The sequence below is a fragment of the Fusarium coffeatum genome (genome assembly GCF_003316985.1).
Source record: "Fusarium coffeatum strain FIESC_28 chromosome Unknown BRIP53273_contig_63, whole genome shotgun sequence".
Lineage (NCBI taxonomy): Eukaryota > Fungi > Ascomycota > Sordariomycetes > Hypocreales > Nectriaceae > Fusarium > Fusarium coffeatum.
Window position 1 is genome coordinate 153164 of NW_022157859.1, and position 16956 is coordinate 170119.

Here is a 16956-nt window from a genome sequence, read left to right on the forward strand (position 1 = left end):
AGGTCAACCCATGATGACCCGTCTCAAGCTCTTCTCCTCGCTGTCTCCCGCACTTGTACACATCCTCCTAAACGCACCATCTTTCTCCCACAACTCCCTTGGTGTCCCAAATTCCACCATACGCCCTCCGTCAAGCACGAGGACTTTATCAAAGTCGGCGACGGTACTCAACCGGTGCGCGATAACGATCATGGTTCTATCAGTAAACCATTCGCGAATACTCTTTTGTATCAAGACGTCGGTCGCCATGTCAATAGCAGACGTCGCCTCGTCAAGAACAATGATCTTGGAAGCAGCAAGGAGTGCTCGTGCGATACAAAGGAGTTGCTGTTGGCCTTGAGAAAGATTGCTGCCGGACTCGGCTATGGGACTTGATAGATCGTTGAAGATGCTACTGTTGGATGTATCGTCTTGGCCTATGAGATGGACCCTGACGAGGGCTTCGTAGAGTTGGATGTCGGTGTATTCGCCGAAAGGGTCTAGGTTGGAGCGGATGGTGCCTGAGAAGAGGACAGGGTGCTGAGGACTTGTTAGTTGCATGCAGTCAAATGAAGGGATGGCCCTACCTGAGGGATGATGGACATCTTCGATCTCAAATCCGTCAATTTGAGCATCGAAATATCGACGCCATCGATCGCAATACTCCCAGACCTCGCCTCCAGGAATCGGAAGAGAGCTAGAGTCAGTGAAGACTTGCCAGCACCTGTCCGGCCCACCACACCAACACGCTCACCATGTCTGATCTTAAAGCTCAACCCCTTCAGCACAGGCGGCAGATCAGAAGAATACGCGACCTCCAAGTCCTTCGCTTCAAGGCTGGCTGAGCTTGGCCAAGCTGCAGCAGCATTCAAGCCACCAAGATATTCCGTTTCGAGGTTCATATACTCAACCACTCGCTCCATGGAGTTCATCTCCAACTCCATGTCTCCGTATGATCGGATTGTCCAGCGAAGACTTTCGGAAAAGTCCAGTATGAATGAGAGGGCTAGGCCAGCTAGCGCAGCATCAATCGACTTGGCGATAATGACGATACCAACAGTGATGCTGAAGAGGGCAGTGATAAGGGCCATTCGAAAGCTCATCCACCGATTGGCTAAGGCGATGTAAAATGTTGTCATCGTCCAAGCGTTCAGATTACTGTGCATCTGCTCAAGATACGTCTGTGTCTTCCGAAACACACGAATAGTAGCAATGCCAGCCAATGTCGTGTTAAACAGCTCAAACACAGGTGATTTGGCATTGCTTTCGAGTCGCTTCAAAGGCCGACTAGCAATAAGATACCTATTACCTATGACAGCACCAATAGCTAATAGCACGACCGCCGGCGGAATAAGGTATACAGAAGCGAAACAAGAAGCGATGCAGATGCTGACAAGTCTCAAGAGATGTGAGAAGAACATACTCCAGCTCAAAGCGATTCTTTCATCGATGATATTGAAGTCTGCCGTGAAGCGATTCAGGATCCGACCAGTGTGGACTGTGTCCAGCCACCGTAGAGGGGCGTGCATTACAGCAAAAAGCATTCTCTCGAAGAGGGACTTGCTGGCTCTGACGGCAAGATAATAAGATGACAGGTATCTTAAAATCCCGACGGTGGCAGTGGCGACAGAAATCGCGATATATAGCTTCAGATAGAACAAAACATCAGGGTCGAGTTCAATCTGTGCGAAAGACCGGTAGAGTAGCTGTTGTGTTGAGACTGTCGAACCAACAACGTGATGGATGCCATCTGCGCCTGCGCTGGATCTGGCAGTCCAGATACGAAGAATCCAAGCTCTTCCTAGAGTTCCAGCTTGATAGGCAAGGTAAACAGCGATGCAGATCATCCAGGGGCGAGTACCGCCGCTGCCTTTGACATATGCCAGATAAACTCCACCCTTCACGTTGCCTTTCTGACGCGTTTCCTCTTGCATGAACTTCTTTGGCGCATCTTCTGACTTAGAAGGTTGGTTTTCGCCTACGGTGGTAGAAACTGAGGATTGACGACGGTCTGAGAAACTATGAGAGCCGTGGTCCACCTTCATAGTGTCCTGAGTATCTGCACTCAGTACTTCTAAGTCCAGCTGATCGTCCGACAGCTCGAATTGACTCTTGGGAGGCCCAGAGTAAAGAACACCGCCCTCACCAAGCTCAACATAGAAGCTAGCACCAGGCATGACAAGACCCAGATGATGGGTGACGATAATTCTCGTCCTTCCGTGGCAGATATCCCCTGTTAGACATCCGTCGTAGATCGAGGCTCCGACATGAGAGTCAACAGCGCTAAAGATATCCTCCATCAATAGAATCTCTGCACGCGAATATACAGCTCGCGCGAGAGTAACACGCCATTTCTGGCCGCCACTTAAATTGACACCATTCGCTCCAATTTCAGTGTCATCACCGTCTTGAAGTAAGGAGAGATCTTCTGTTAGAGCACAGGCGTCTAGGACTTTCTTGTATCTCGATTTGTCCATCGGGAGACCGAAGAGGATGTTGTCGCGAATGGAAGCGTTTTCTAGCCATGGAGTTTCACTGACGTAGGCAACTGAGCCTGGGATGATCCAGTTTCTAGTCTCTATTGGCTGTTTTTTGGGTACATAGATTGAGCCGCTCAGTAAATCCGCTTCGCCTAAGATGGCAGATAACAGAAGAGTCTTGCCTGTGCCGACCTTGCCGGATACGACAGACAGGACATGGTTGGGAAAGGATAGACTAAGCTTGGAGAGTGCAAAGTCACCTTCCATCGACTTCTCGGAGGCGCTGGGCCAGGCAACAGACGCATTGTGGAAGCTGATTCTATCGCCAACTAGTAGTTCGGTTTGCTTCTCCGGCTCATCGAGGTAGGTACTGATTCGCCTCAATGACACCAACGAGTCTAGTCCCAGGGTGAAGAGCTCAGGAAGAGAACCCAGCGTTGTCTCGAGCGTATTAAATATTCCGATACTGACGAACGCGACGGAAGGCAATAGTGTACCATGAACAAGCACATATGTAGTCAAGGCCGCGACAGCCAGAAGGATTGGGCTTATTACCCAACATGCAAACAGTCCGCTATCAGCAAGAAAGAACTTCCACAACGTCGCCAACTCAGCGTTTCGCAGAGCTAGAATCCTTTGCTCCCATTGTGCTTCCAGAGCGCAGAACTTGATTTGTCGCAGACCAGTAAGCACCTCGCTGATCTTTGACAATTTGACGTCGCGATGTCTCATTAATGTTCTCGACTCTGTGAGCACTTTGCCCGAGAACCAGGTATTGAAGGGTAACGTGAGAGCCCAGGCCACGATGCCTCCGATGAGGGGAAGCCATCCTAAAATGCGAAGAAGGAAGAACGAGAAGATGATGAGTTTGACGATGCCGGCTAAGATGAGGAAGTGGTATTGGAGGAAGTAGAAGAGACGTTCAGTGTCGATGCCTACCAGATTAACGATTGCTTGGTGAGACTTGAGGGAAGTCTCGTCTTCCTCCGACGTGGCATCGGACTCGGAGACAGAGTCATCACCACCTGCAGTTCTGATGTTCTTTCGCAATAGAACCTTGCTGAAGATGAGCCCAGAAATTTGTGACCTAATTGGCAAGGCAAGACTCTCAAGGGCATACCAATATGCCCAGCCCTCCATCCACTAAAAGCTGTCAGTTCCCTGTCGCAGAAGAAGTTAGAGGGTGTAATTACCGAGTCCAACATATTCGAGAACGCCATGCCCAAGACAAACACCATTAACTTCATGTTATCCGATGGCGTCGTGCGGTCCTCGAGGACATTGATGATCTTGAGCATAAACCAGAACGGAAGAATGCTAACAGCACACCGGACCAGAGTAGCTATCCATAAAATGAAAAGCCTGCCCTTATACAGGGCTATTATGTACCGGATCAGCGAGCCGTGTCTTGGCTGTTGATTCCATTGTTTCTTAAGCTCTTGCGATCGCAACCTTGAATCCGCCTGCGGTACATCTTTCGTGTCCAAGTCTTGCTGTTGCGCTGCATGACGCAGAAGAGGTTGGATCCACGTCCATGTCAAACGCCCCAGCAAAGATGTACTGTATTGGCGATCGACAGCGACGTTTTTGTGGAAGACATCCGGTCTTCTTGGGAGACAGGTGCTAGCGAACGTCAATGCGACAGCAAATAAGGTGTTGACGACGGTAAGAACGATCGCGCCTGTAGGAGCTTGAGTTTGATTCGGGAATAAATGGCTGAGTCGAAATAATGACGAGACTGTCAGAGCTAGAGCAGTGAATAGCAACAAGATTCCCAGCTTGTGAGCTATTACAGGTGAATGCTGGATAGCGATGCAAATGCCATGAACAAAAGCCAGTACCTAATAACATTAGAACGTGTAAACCAGCCAGAGGAATATCTTATATCTTACCCAAGTAGCAACATTTAATACAGCCACGATAACCGACCCATGGTGAAGGGTAGCCGAAGCGAGACCAGCAATGGATGCACCGACGCCAATTGCAGAAATCGCGATAACGAAGCCTTTGGAAACCTTATTCGTGAACTTTGCAAGAGTTTCTGGCGAGGCACACCCATCAGCATCTTCATAGAATTGATCTCTAGCTTTCCCGTTTCTCGACTGAGTAAAGGCCGATTGCAAAGCAACAGAACATGAGAGTAACGAGACGGCCAGTGTCACACTGCCCAGAGAGAGCAACAAGGTTTGACTCATGATTAAAACATTGAAGCATTCGCAAAGGTTGATGTCGAAAGTACAAGACTGGTTGATCTGACGATGGCAGCTCCCTTCACACGTCAACCAGATATGTTAGTCAAGTTGCAGTTAATGATTACAGATTGCCAGTTTTCTCATAGCTATGTCATCGAGATTGAGTAAGCTAGGGACTTGAGTGCATTAGATCCCTGGTGCGATCTACGAAACTATCGATGGGGAGGCCCAAGAGTTTGGTCCACCTCCGCGAGACACGGGATGATGAGACCGGCCAATGCCTGGATGTCTCACCGTCAGATTATAGCAAGTTAACTGCTAGGGAGCCGTCAGGGTGCCAGAAGAATTGACCGCTGAAATCATAAGAGACGAAATAGGTGGATTACTTTATGCTAAATTGTAGTAGATCTTAGAATACTTTATTTTGGTAGCCTAAGCTTTAGAGAACATTTCTTCTGTTACCCACCTGGGTGCTAGGGAGCTACGGAGTGAAGGGAATGTTGTCTCTAAGACATGACACATACGAGGCTGTCCTTGACGTGTATCACAGCAGAATGTCATCCGATGCTGATGTTGAAATAAGCAAAAGTCATTCGCGATTGAACGACGCTTGAGTGAATAATTCGACGCATCATGAGATAGATTCCGATTCTATGCAACACCAAGGGATGTAGCTCGTACTACTTTCTCATAACAGAACAAAGCCACGACCCACCAGAAGACACTGCAACGATACGTCCTCCACTGGCTCTCCAGGTGCCAAGTCCCAATAGTTCCCCATGAGCGACATGGTATGTGCCAACGAGAGGATATTGTACCATTCCCTCTGAGGCACGTAGTACAAGATCATAGTTGCGGGGAATGATGCGCCGCTGTACAACACATGATACGCCAGGGACGATATCAGCAGAAGTCAGACCCTTGAGACGAGACATCCATTCGTCAGCCGTCAGGTCATCGCCAAAAATGATCCCATCACCCTTGCCGCTCCGAATAGGTTTGAGAATATGTCCATGTCGTAGTTCGGGAGTACTGCATGATGCTTGAATGAGGTTGTTCAGCTCATTGGATCCAGGAAGAATTGTATCAACGATACCGCTGCTTAGAGCCTCAACTTGTGAATCTGTCAGAACGCCACGAGCCAATAGTCGCGGCAATTCTTGCCTGATAATTCCCAGCATACGTTTGTCGTGCACAAGTAACACGGTACGCATGTCGTTAAAGCATCGGAGGCTGACCTGCTGTAACACCCCCAGGTCCAATGCGTCAAGTTCACGCTGGTGGAGTTCAAGTCCAACTTGGTGGATTTCTTCCCAGACCTCGCCATTCTTGGCTGTGAACCTCCAAGCATTGATCGCCGGCTCATGGAGGTTCTTGACAACGCAACATAGTCTGTACCCTGTCTTGCTGCGCAAATCTGGTAGTAGTCTCAGCTGTGCTGGTGTTACTAGTCTAGGCTTAATACCGAAGCGACGCCAGACAGCTTCAATAAACATGTGAATATCGATGCCCTTTTCGTCACCCTTCAGCAGATGCAGAGGATAGTTCGGATCGAACAAGCTGAATAATCCCTGCAAGATCTACATTGCTGTCAGAATAAAGCGTGGTTACAATATGGGGTTGGATGTCTTACCCTCGAAGGGTCCGTGGCGCCAACAAGCCCTGTTGTTTCACTTCGAACACTCCGATTGATGGCTTCTTGACCGTATGCCTCATGCATGAACCCATTGAAGGAGAAGCGCGCATTGATTTCGGTGATGCAATATAATTCTTCGCGCTGGGTGGTTTCTTCCACGAGGAAGTCTGGGCGCCATGAGCCTAGACAATGCGCAAACTGAGGCAGGTTACCAATCGCGACTTGTTTCTCGATCCACTGAAGAAGTGTTTCTTCTCTGGCCTCCAAGGGCATACGTTCTGGGAATCGTGCTTCTGTGTCGCTCCACCAGCGTTGCACAATATCCATAATGGCTGCTGTCAAAGCCTCATGCAGATCTTGCATCTGCTGCTGGTGATGTCCACCCACAAGGACAGGGCGAGGGCATCCTGATGCGTAGGAACCATTGTGCCAGAGGTTCGCGGGGCATAGCTTCAGGACAGACTCCTGTAGCTGAGCTTCATCTCGCGCGAAGGCAGCCACATCCATATCCATGTTGTGACTGGATACAGGTGCAACATCATCAGCACCAGGACCGACAAAGATATGAGTGAGTTGTTGGGTATGCATTGCGACATTGAGGGCCGAGGGTTGGCGGCAGGTGGGTAACAGAAGAGATATCCTCTAAGACTTAGGCTACAGAGAAAAAGTAGCCTAAGTACTGGTCTAAGCCGGTATAAGGGGACCAGGTTATTTCGTCTCTTATGCTTTTAGCGGTTAATTCCTGTGATACCCGACGGGGGAGTTAGTTTGCTGGATAACCGTTAAGGAAGAGGGATCACTGCGAGACTATTTATGCACGGAGAAACGAAAGTTGGCGTTTGCCTACGAAAATAATCAGTCAAGACAGGCAGGTGCTTCTCAACAAACCTAGACCCAGACAAAATCCCTACGGACGCCTTCCATGATCGCTGTTAATAAGCCCGACGCCCCATCAGGGTCTCAGTCACTTACTCGTCTTCATCGTACTACTGTCCAACATGCTTTTCTCGAGTACTGCTCGTCTTCTTCGACCCTTTGCGTCCAATCTTTCTCCTCTCTCAGCCCCTGGACTTGCGACGCTGGCTTCACAGCATACACTCCAAGTCCTAGAGGCCCCGACCCTTTCATTCGCTCAACAACGCGACCATGTCGACCGAGTGTCCTCGCAGCTAGAGCGTACAGGCATACTCAAGATCATTCTTGGCTTCTCCGATACCTCAAGCTCTTATCTCAAGCAGCTTCTTATGAGTCTGCATGAGCTCCATCACCACCGCCTACCTATATCGCATAGTGCTAAGCGTGGCTGGTTTTGGGATGTTCGACCCAACGACACTACGTTCCAGGCGGGTAACCACCAAGTATGTTCATCCTTTTCACACTTATTTGATACATCTAACTGGTTCTTTAGGCTCGATCGGAAACTATGAATGAGTTCCCGTAAGTACTGCCCTCTTACATAAATCTCTAGTCAGGTACTAACATCTAAAAAGTTGGCATACCGATTGTAGCTATGAGCCCGAGCTACCTCGATACTTTGCTCTTCAAGTTCTTCAGCACGATCGCTACGGTGGAGGAACTCTCTCTGTGATGAACGTTGAGAAGCTCAATGAACTTCTTTCCACAGAAAGTAAAGCTGCTCTCATGGCACCCGAGTTCCGCATCGAGGTCCCACCGGAATTTATCAAGGATCAGGAAAGAAAGCACATCACTGGGAGTATCCTCATGTCGAATGGTCAGTCGACCATGATCAGATTCAGAGAAGACATTGTCACGCCATTGACGTCCCGAGCAGAAGTAGCGCTGCAAGAGCTTTGTACAGCACTCATGCAGCAGGAGGTACAAGCACACACAACCCTGCACCTCAAATCATCGGATTTACCCAAGGGATCCATCATTCTAATGGACAATCGTCGTTGGCTGCATGCTCGGAATGACATCAAGGATCCTGAGCGTCATCTTCGCAGGGTGAGATGGGACGCATGTGCTTTCGATAGTTCCAATTAGGTTGATAAAGAGGGGCAATGATGAACTCGCGTAATGTCGTATAGCTATGTTTGTACTTGATCTTGCATGCAGGACGCGTGCATAAAATATCTTGCTTTGCGCTACGCCTCACCGATCCACGGTATTACAATGCTCGCACCTTCTTCAAGTGGCTAAACTGCAGCTGGAAAGCATTCAGGACTCCGTCTAGGCATTCAGGTAGACAACAGAAGAACTATCCTCTAAATCTTGGGTCGTTAGATTAAGGTCGCCTAAGAGCTAGTCTAAGCTTGTATGAGGTAAACAAAGTATCTCATCTCTTATGCTTTCAGAGCTCGTTCTTCTGATGTCACTCTAAAAAGTACTGTTAAGATACTGAACCTCATCTATCGTTGGTCACAGTTAAGCATGTTAGTTAACGATGTGCTGTCTCCCCACTCAAAAATCACGGCCCCCGAACTCGATCGCAAGGATGTCATCGCCACCATCCCAATGTCTCGGTACATCATCAACCTTAGCCCTCCTCAGCAATATTGTCCAGCAAGCCTCATTCCTAGCCCATCCCGTCCCGCTTGAGCCGTTGCTGATCTCCTGCAAGACCTTTGCTGGCGTCCGTCCGCGATCCCGGCGTGGCAGCATTTCGAGACCCGATTCGATGGGTTGACAGATTACTGCCGCGGCTACCTACATTCTTGAATGCTCCGAGTCCGATCGGCCTCCCTGAGAATCTTCTATCCAAGAGCTGCTTCAGTGACAGCATGTCGGATGTCTTGCTCTTCGCTCGTCATCTGAGACAGCTGAAGTGAATACACATTAGCCAATTGTAATACTCAACACTTTGAGGCCATGGCGAATATTGGAGGGATATTACGTGGGGAGGCAGTATTGGAGCTGCTCAGTCGGCCGCTCTCGTCTACTGATGGCAGCCTACCTCTGCAGAAGGGTACTCTGTACATGTACATGCATATATAAGAGTCCAAGTTCGGTTGCGCGGCTGCTAGAAGCATTTTCACTGAGAGGCTCAGATACCAGATATTCATCCTCCAGCAGAATCAAGAGAATGGACCCGAGCACCATGCATACACTGGCCGATGTCCTGGCGGTCGCAAAGATACATCCGTTCTATTCAGATGCAACATACCCGCCAGGAGATGAAGCTGTTCGCGCGGCCGGAAAGAAGGCTTCTGCGGAGAGCAGTGAAGCCAAATATCCAGGCAGAAGCTTGATCAAGCCGTTATTCAACCTGCTTCCCTTTGGAGGTCGGGAGAGGCCTGAGCAAGTCGGTCTGAAGGCACATCCTCTCCTTCATAAGAAAGACCTGTAAGTGGCCTACTGACTTCGATGATCACGTCTAACTTTCCTAGATACAAGGTCATTGAGAGACTGGTCAATGATACCAGTCCGGAGAACACGTACCGTCACAATGTATACACAAGTGTGACAGGTGGTGGAAGTACTCTGTCAGTGCCATTGTTCTTTGCGACTAATGCTCTAGAGAACCGTCAGCAAAGAACTTACTTCGGGGAGTTCTTAAAGAACATCGGTCTTATTGAGCGTGGCGACTGGGTTTTATCGACTCATCATGGAGGCAATCTTTACAGGTAGGCAAATGCTCAAGCGCAAGGCCCAATAGGCACGACGCTTACGATGTACAGATCCCTCGACTTGACGTGCGAGATTATGGAGAACGCCGGCGCTTCCGTGCTCGCTGCTGGGAACGTTGCTCCTAGTCGTGCGGTGCATTGGCTACAGGAGTTTTCTGCAAATGTCCTCACAGGGTAAGTCTCATTCTGTACGCCTCGTATGTCGAGATCGGAGTCTGACCCTCACAGTGACGGGAGTCAAATCGTTGCAGTGGTCCATCATATCTCAACTCTGAAAGAGGGCAGAGAAAAGATCAAACTCAACAAAATTATCTACACTTCGGAAGGACTCACAGTCGCACAAAGAGCGCATATCCTTGAAGTTCTGGGACCAGTCAAGATCTGCTCTATCCTAGGCAGTGCAGAGGCTGGACCATACGGAGCGAACACTCCTGAGCTTACTCCTACTGAGCCGGGTGCCGCATACAGCGACTTTCTATTTGACATTCGCATGATTCTTATTGAGATCCTGCCGCTTGACTACGACGAGATTCAGAGTGATACAGCTCCAGAGACTCTTCCTGAGGGAGAAACAGGCGTGATTGCACAAACTGTTCTCGCGCGCTTACGAAACCCTGTCGTTCGTTATATAACCGGCGATGTAGGTTCCATTCATCCTCTCCCCAAAGGATGCCAGTCGCGGATTCCCCAGAATGACCAACCCTACTTCCGCATCCTTCGCCTTCACGGCCGCGACCAGCGCTTCAGCTTCAGTTGGGATGGCTTCGATACTAGGTTTGACACCCTGGCTACCATACTGTCAAAGGAGGAATACGGTGTTCTTCAATGGCAGGTTATCTTGGAAAAGATGGAGCCATCCATGGAGGTCTTCCTCGAAATTCGGGTACTTTGTAAAGATGATGCGGGATCTGGATCTCGAGAGGCTTTAATTGCCCGCATGAAGACGCTTTTTGACAATAACCCTGTTAATCAGCACAGATTTAAGGTGGCTTTTATTGAAGGGATTGACGGATTTGAGTTGAGTAAGACGGGACAGAAGGTTATCAAATTTGTTGATAGATCTGCCTAAACTTCCATGCCAAGGACACTATCTCCACCGAATGGTGGGCTTTCATTTCTAGCAGATGCAGACTCAAGTCAGTAGGTATACTGTTCATTCGTGTATCGTAAACTGTCTCATCTTCAGTTTAATTTTATCCATAACTTTGGTGATTTCTTATAGTTCTTTACTTATAAATACATCCAGTCTCTGTACCAAATTGGAAGCTGTATTGTATCCCGGGTACTCAACGTTAAGCCTGATTTTACGATAAGATCTTATCAGATCAGCCGCGCCGCACTAACGCCAAATCTCACTTAGCAATAAAAAGAATCCACATTCAAGGCAGCAACGGCGATTTCTTCTTCTTAGCCCCTGGATACCTAAGTGATAAATAGCTCGTCAGATGCAGTTAAATTAATTGTTCGTCTTTTCATAATTAATTGTTCCTCTTTTCATTATTTTTTCGGCTTCTCAAAATGACTTGGAACCATCATTCCCTGGGCGAAGCTCTCCCAATTGGCGCATCGCGACGATCTTCGTCTGCTTCGGAAAGATCGACACAGGCATCCCTGGCAAATGGACCTGCATCTTCTCAAACTTCGAATCACAACTCTGAAGATGAACAGGATGAAAGTGATGAGGGCGGAAGTGAATCTGGGTCGGAAGGCCCCAGAGTTCCAGCTTATACTGTCCAAGAATTGGTCGCCATTATCCTAGACTTTTACCAATTCTTGACAACGCTTCACTTCAACCCTGAAGATCTCAAAGTCGCTCCACCAGAGGGATGGCCTAGTCTCACTCCTGAGCTCCTTTCAGGACTTGACAAGTCCGACAAAGTTATCGAATTCATGCGTCACGCCCCCTACTTCAAACAGCGCGATTGGCCAGTCGGTTTTCACTACAAGTCCCAACTGTGTGATATCCCCGAGTACACAGAAAAGGACATCGCAGAGGAAATGAGCTGGGGAGAGGACTACGACTTTGACTGGGACGATGCTGAGCCCGACCAAAAGCATTACATTCGTCTCGCTGACGGCATGGAAAGCGGAGCGCATCTATTGTGGCTCGATGTCAAAGATGGCATGATTGTCGACTATGAGTTGAAAGGCGACAGCGAAGATCCTGTGGATATTCAGGTGTACTTCAACCGTCTAAAAGACCAGTATCGAAGATTGGTTTTGGTTCCTGGGCCTCCCGGGATAATCACTGCCGACTGGGAGGAGATCGACGAGGTTGAGGATGATGAGGTGATTACCGAGGAGCAGTTTCTGGCGCAGGACGAGGATATTAGTCGTGATGAGAATGTTCCGTTTGCGAGGAAGTTGTATCGTAGTTTTGGATGGCCGGATGCTTTCAGAAGAGAAGAGTGTTGGGCAGAGGTTGAAAGGTTGCAAGGTGCGATGGAAGAGATGGAGGAAGATATCTGGGAGGGATCACCTTTGGGTACTCGGCGCACCTGATACCAACCCTATTCGATAGGCGAGTTGAAAGTGTCATAAATAAGACTTTTCTTGCAAATATGAGATCTAATCTCTCCTGAAACAAATGTAGGCAAAACCAAAGCATGGGATACATATTTAGAATGGTTTTAGAATAACCACGTAGCAAAGGAAGTGCCATTTGAAGCTCTTTCATATCAGGCAGTTCCGGACCAAGACTTTGAATATACAATCGAAAGCCAAAAGAACACAAGGCCATCCTGTATCAAATATACGAGATTTCTATACTATAAGGCCATCATGTAGTAATATCTATTCCCCTTGCCCTTCCTCTGTCTTATCTTCCTCGTTCCATCAGGCAAAACCTCCAGGTATTCATTTAGTCCAGGTAAATAACCAAGCTCTTTCTGTTTCTGCTTGGATATCTTATCTGCGTCTTTCTCAGCAGCTGTAGGTGGCCTCGTAGGAAGAGGTACTTTGCGCTTGCGAGCATCTTGGACGGCCAGATAGAAGCCCAGATCATCTTGGATTTGACTTAATTGCTCCGAAGATAATGTTGAAAGTTGCTTCTGAACTTCGGTTGAGAGTATAGGTGCTGATGAAGACGATGGTACATAGGATGGCTGTGTGTGGTAGAATTCTGGTAGGTCGTCTCGAATCCTCTCGCAGATCCAGCAACAGCACTGGTTTGATCCAAGCGGCTCATCACCTCCATCCAAAATCAATTTCAGATCCTCCTTGGAATCAGTTTTGTTTTTCCGGATCTCCACTAGAAAGGCTTTATAAAGCCGTGGAAACAGGCTATGCGTTCTCCAGAATAAACGAACGCCGAATGGTAAACTCTCCAATACATCTTCCTCGACAGCATTAGGCTCTCGCAAATGAAAGTCTAGATACTCCCCGCCGGCGCGGCCCAACGACCCGTGTAAAGCAGGGGAACGAATCCATAGCCGCTGATGCGACTCATCAATGAAGCTGTCATACTTCTTAACTTCGATGAATAAATCTATCTTGAACTGCAATTTGCCGGAGTCGGTATATGCCGGAGGGCTGTTCAGATACGTGAGAATATCGCAAGATTGCTCTGATAGGTTCGTGAACAGATTTTGAGCAGCGCGGGGTAAATTATATTCCATCTTATCCATATCAATAACGTCACGTATGGCTGGCCATGGAAAGCAGAGGTTCTTGAGCCTTGCAATATCGCCATCATGGGCTTGGCAGGCAGCCTCATAAGCCTCTGCGTTCAACATCAGAGCGTACCACACCAGAAGTATGTCCAAAGGTGGTAAGTAATCCTTCGTTAGCTGAAGAGCAACTTGACTCCCAGCATGGTGCGAATAAACGCTGGCATGGTTCAAAATCATGTCAATATTTGACCACCAAGCCGTAAAGCGCGTAATAGCCAACTTGATAAGGAAATCCCATCTTTGAGACTCAGGCAGTTGCGCAGTCTCTGACGATGACCCAGCCGTGGATTTCTCGATATATGGAGGTGGTTTTTCAACGCTGACGTCAAGAGCTCTCGCGCTAGCTCTCAAATCCCGAAAACACTCAAGCAGAGCCAGATGAACTGCGGCATGGCTAGCATCTGGGTAAGCGAGCAGAGTTTCAACCCTCACAGGTTCGAATTCTGTCGGAATAGAGAACACGTTGGCAAAAACCTTTGGGTTCGGAATTACGGTTGGCTTTGATCCTGGCTGAGATGTTGCGTAGGAGGAAGGAAGCTTCCATGCATGTGGATCCAGTGTTGACTGGTCCGGGGTTTGTTCTGGGAATTTTCCCTTGCGGAGACGAGAGAAAAGATTCATCGGAATTTATGTTTACTAGAAGGAAGAAGACGGCAAAAAAATGTCAATATTTCAAGAAAATTGAACTTAAAAGGTTGAGGTTTAAGACAGTCTGCCTAGTGTTCTGCCCAATGGATTCCGTGCAGAGGCGCGGCTGGCTCAGCCCCATGAACCTTATTGGTCATAGCCGCCGAGGTATGTCAGCTGACTACCTTGAACGACAACATTTTTTATAAAGTGATGAAATCCGGCATTAAATATGAAAAGAATGTTTCCTTACTTGAAAATGATCTGGGGCCTCGGTAATATTTTTCCATGGGTCTCAAGCTATGTACTTCAAAGTGTAGAGGGTCACTTCCACAAGACTGTACGTACAGCACCTTGACTTCACAACAGGATATCAAGGTTTGTACACAATAAGCTCACATACATTACAAGAATAATACGTGGCAAATCATCAATCAAATCAAAATGTTAAACAGACATGGATTTTCAGGGTCCTGGATGGTTTATGGCTTGAATGTCGTTTCCTTCTAACCCTGCCAAATATTGAATCTCGATTTCTTCTTCCAAGCACCAAATAAAACTGCAAATTGATCTTCACGATACGTTATCATCCCTCTGAAACCCCACGACTCTCAAATTTTCATCACAAAAACCAGCCAAGATGTTTCCCCATCAGTAAGTTTCATGTGTTCGTTGGAAGACCGTCATAAATGATCCATTGTCTGCCCAGCCTCCTACCAGCTCCATTTAATATCATTATATTGCTAACCTTTCGTACCCAATAGACCTCTCAACTTCACACTCGAGCAGTGGCTCGGAACAGCTATCATGTTCCCCATCCTAACCGTGCTTTTCTACAGAGGCATCTACAACGAACCACAGGCTCAGGTACACGACGCCACGTCCGATGCTGCCGCGGCCATGATGAAGAACAGATAAATTTGATCAAATACCACCGATGTAACAATACGTATTGGAACATCTTCGTTATAGTAGGAGCGAGTACCGATTCCATGATATTCAGCTGGCTGACCATCTCTCAGGTTTTGCTGAAGGGGGTAGCTCAAGCGGACGACGTCATTCCCAATCAATCAAACAAATTCAAGTCCGACTCTGATATATCCCCCGAATTTTCCGGTTCCTTCTGCTCGATCGTTGACGGCCGTACTCGCGGAACGGGCTTCGGATGACACTCTTCGCAACTCAAATGACTGTGGCATCGTTTCGTCCACGGTTTTCGTGGTCTAGCAGGTCGCCCAGGTGCAGGCTGACACGCCAAGACTCTCAACAATTCGAAATGTTCAGAATGATATATCTCATCTACCAGAATTTCCAACATGTCGTGTGCGTGGTGATTTTCGCCGTCATAGGCTTTGTCATAGTCGCTAAGACGCCAGAGCGTACCGATGTCTTCAAACTTGACTTCTGTGTAGATACAGTCGCTTGAACGGAAGGTTTCCCTCACGACCGGCGGTTCATCGTCTGACTTGGTCCCTTTGCCGCCCTTTTCAGCTGTGTTCTGAACCGGTACTAAGCCGTAGTCGATAAACCAAACATTCCTTTGCGCAGTATTGATTAAAAGCCTCACCATGTCGATAAAGTTGGAAGAATACATCTGCAGGCTCTTCTGTTGGAAGTGTGTCTTCCCCCCCTCCATTCCATCATACATAGAACGATCGAAGTCAACTGCGATATTGTCTCCCACGAAACTCAGCTTAACTATTGAAGAGTCTTCGGCCCTCATGTCGAAAATGGGAAGAAAGTTGCTTTCTGCGAGATGAAACCAGTCGACTTCGCCTAGATACCGAGCGTCCATATGTATAAGATCTCTCTGGTAATCTATAGTGATATGCTTGACAATACCATCATCGTCTCTAGAGGTGTACGATGCTGTGTGTGTGACACCTTCCTGTCCGAGATACTGACCCGGCTCGGCTGAACGTTTGGGATGAAAAGGTGCTTTCTCTTTCGACCACCACTCATTCTTATTGAATCTTCTCTCCATAGCCTGGCGTGAGTCTTTGCACACGATCCAAAGGGAACTGTCGGATAGATAAACAGAATCATTGGGATTGCCGTCTACGTCATCTTTGGGTATAGCCAAGGAAAGGCCAGTAGAGTGATTCAAAGAAGCGTATGCGTGGTTTTTGACGCGTAGGAGATTCAAAAATGGGGCTTTGATGTTTCGCAGAGGAGCTGGATGTTTGAGGTGATAGTCTGCGATGAAGAAGCGATGGACGTGTCGGTCGCCTGGGACTGGACGGACGGCGGCCTCCCAGATCATGATCTGGATCTCTTTGGGGAGTTTTGTGAACTGCGGGAATGTTTCCAGTGCCATTTTCGCATAGTTGATGCAAAGATATTGTGCTGAATGAAGGTGAAGATTGAAGTTCCAGAGCGATGCTCCTGCCTGGAGGAAGTCGAATAACATCACGTGAGTGCACGCCGGATGTGTCATCTGGACGGGATGCTCTTGCACTGCCAGGCACATCACATTGTATTGATTAACTCGGTACAGTATCACATTATCGAAGCCGACTGTAAGCCAAACCCAAGACTGAGTGTCGAACTGAAGCGACGAACCGCGGTGTATTCCTTTCTGGTCCGCCCCCCATCTTCGGATCCGAAGCCACCGTCCGCCGTGCCGCGCGGGAGCGTACTCGACCTTCCGACTCTAGTCACTTGATTATCAACCACCAAAAATGCCCATCAAAGAACCAGCATGCGCGCGGGGAGGTTTTGAACTACTAAGCATGGCGGTGCTTCTTCGGTGAGGTGCCTTATTGGTATTCCAAACCTTGATGC

At 48.2% G+C, this 16956-nt stretch overlaps 8 protein-coding genes across 8 annotated transcripts; 4 read left to right on the plus strand and 4 right to left on the minus strand.

The window, feature by feature from the left end:
• Positions 1-3: 3 nt before the first annotated feature.
• FIESC28_02977 (uncharacterized protein) lies at positions 4-4654 on the minus strand (the record flags this gene model as incomplete). The annotated part of the gene is made up of 5 exons (XM_031157126.1): positions 4-519; positions 567-3519; positions 3580-3602; positions 3653-4300; positions 4352-4654. The coding sequence occupies 5 exons, from the start codon at positions 4652-4654 to the stop codon at positions 4-6; spliced, it is 4443 nt and encodes a 1480-aa protein (XP_031018835.1).
• Positions 4655-5331: 677 nt separating this feature from the next.
• On the minus strand, positions 5332-6875 carry FIESC28_02978 (uncharacterized protein; the record flags this gene model as incomplete). The annotated part of the gene is made up of 2 exons (XM_031157127.1): positions 5332-6231; positions 6285-6875. The coding sequence occupies 2 exons, from the start codon at positions 6873-6875 to the stop codon at positions 5332-5334; spliced, it is 1491 nt and encodes a 496-aa protein (XP_031018836.1).
• A 410-nt stretch (positions 6876-7285) lies between these two features.
• FIESC28_02979 (uncharacterized protein) lies at positions 7286-8291 on the plus strand (the record flags this gene model as incomplete). The annotated part of the gene is made up of 3 exons (XM_031157128.1): positions 7286-7645; positions 7696-7724; positions 7778-8291. The coding sequence occupies 3 exons, from the start codon at positions 7286-7288 to the stop codon at positions 8289-8291; spliced, it is 903 nt and encodes a 300-aa protein (XP_031018837.1).
• A 1039-nt stretch (positions 8292-9330) lies between these two features.
• FIESC28_02980 (uncharacterized protein) lies at positions 9331-10943 on the plus strand (the record flags this gene model as incomplete). Its single annotated transcript, XM_031157129.1, has 4 exons — positions 9331-9590; positions 9635-9871; positions 9926-10048; positions 10103-10943. The coding sequence occupies 4 exons, from the start codon at positions 9331-9333 to the stop codon at positions 10941-10943; spliced, it is 1461 nt and encodes a 486-aa protein (XP_031018838.1).
• Positions 10944-11392: 449 nt separating this feature from the next.
• Positions 11393-12376, plus strand: FIESC28_02981 (uncharacterized protein; the record flags this gene model as incomplete). Its single annotated transcript, XM_031157130.1, has 1 exon — positions 11393-12376. One exon carries the CDS (start codon positions 11393-11395, stop codon positions 12374-12376), a length of 984 nt encoding a protein of 327 aa, XP_031018839.1.
• Positions 12377-12642: 266 nt separating this feature from the next.
• FIESC28_02982 (uncharacterized protein) lies at positions 12643-14166 on the minus strand (the record flags this gene model as incomplete). Its single annotated transcript, XM_031157131.1, has 1 exon — positions 12643-14166. One exon carries the CDS (start codon positions 14164-14166, stop codon positions 12643-12645), a length of 1524 nt encoding a protein of 507 aa, XP_031018840.1.
• Positions 14167-14812: 646 nt separating this feature from the next.
• FIESC28_02983 (uncharacterized protein) lies at positions 14813-15090 on the plus strand (the record flags this gene model as incomplete). The annotated part of the gene is made up of 2 exons (XM_031157132.1): positions 14813-14826; positions 14937-15090. The coding sequence occupies 2 exons, from the start codon at positions 14813-14815 to the stop codon at positions 15088-15090; spliced, it is 168 nt and encodes a 55-aa protein (XP_031018841.1).
• A 148-nt stretch (positions 15091-15238) lies between these two features.
• On the minus strand, positions 15239-16582 carry FIESC28_02984 (uncharacterized protein; the record flags this gene model as incomplete). The annotated part of the gene is made up of 1 exon (XM_031157133.1): positions 15239-16582. One exon carries the CDS (start codon positions 16580-16582, stop codon positions 15239-15241), a length of 1344 nt encoding a protein of 447 aa, XP_031018842.1.
• Positions 16583-16956: the final 374 nt, after the last annotated feature.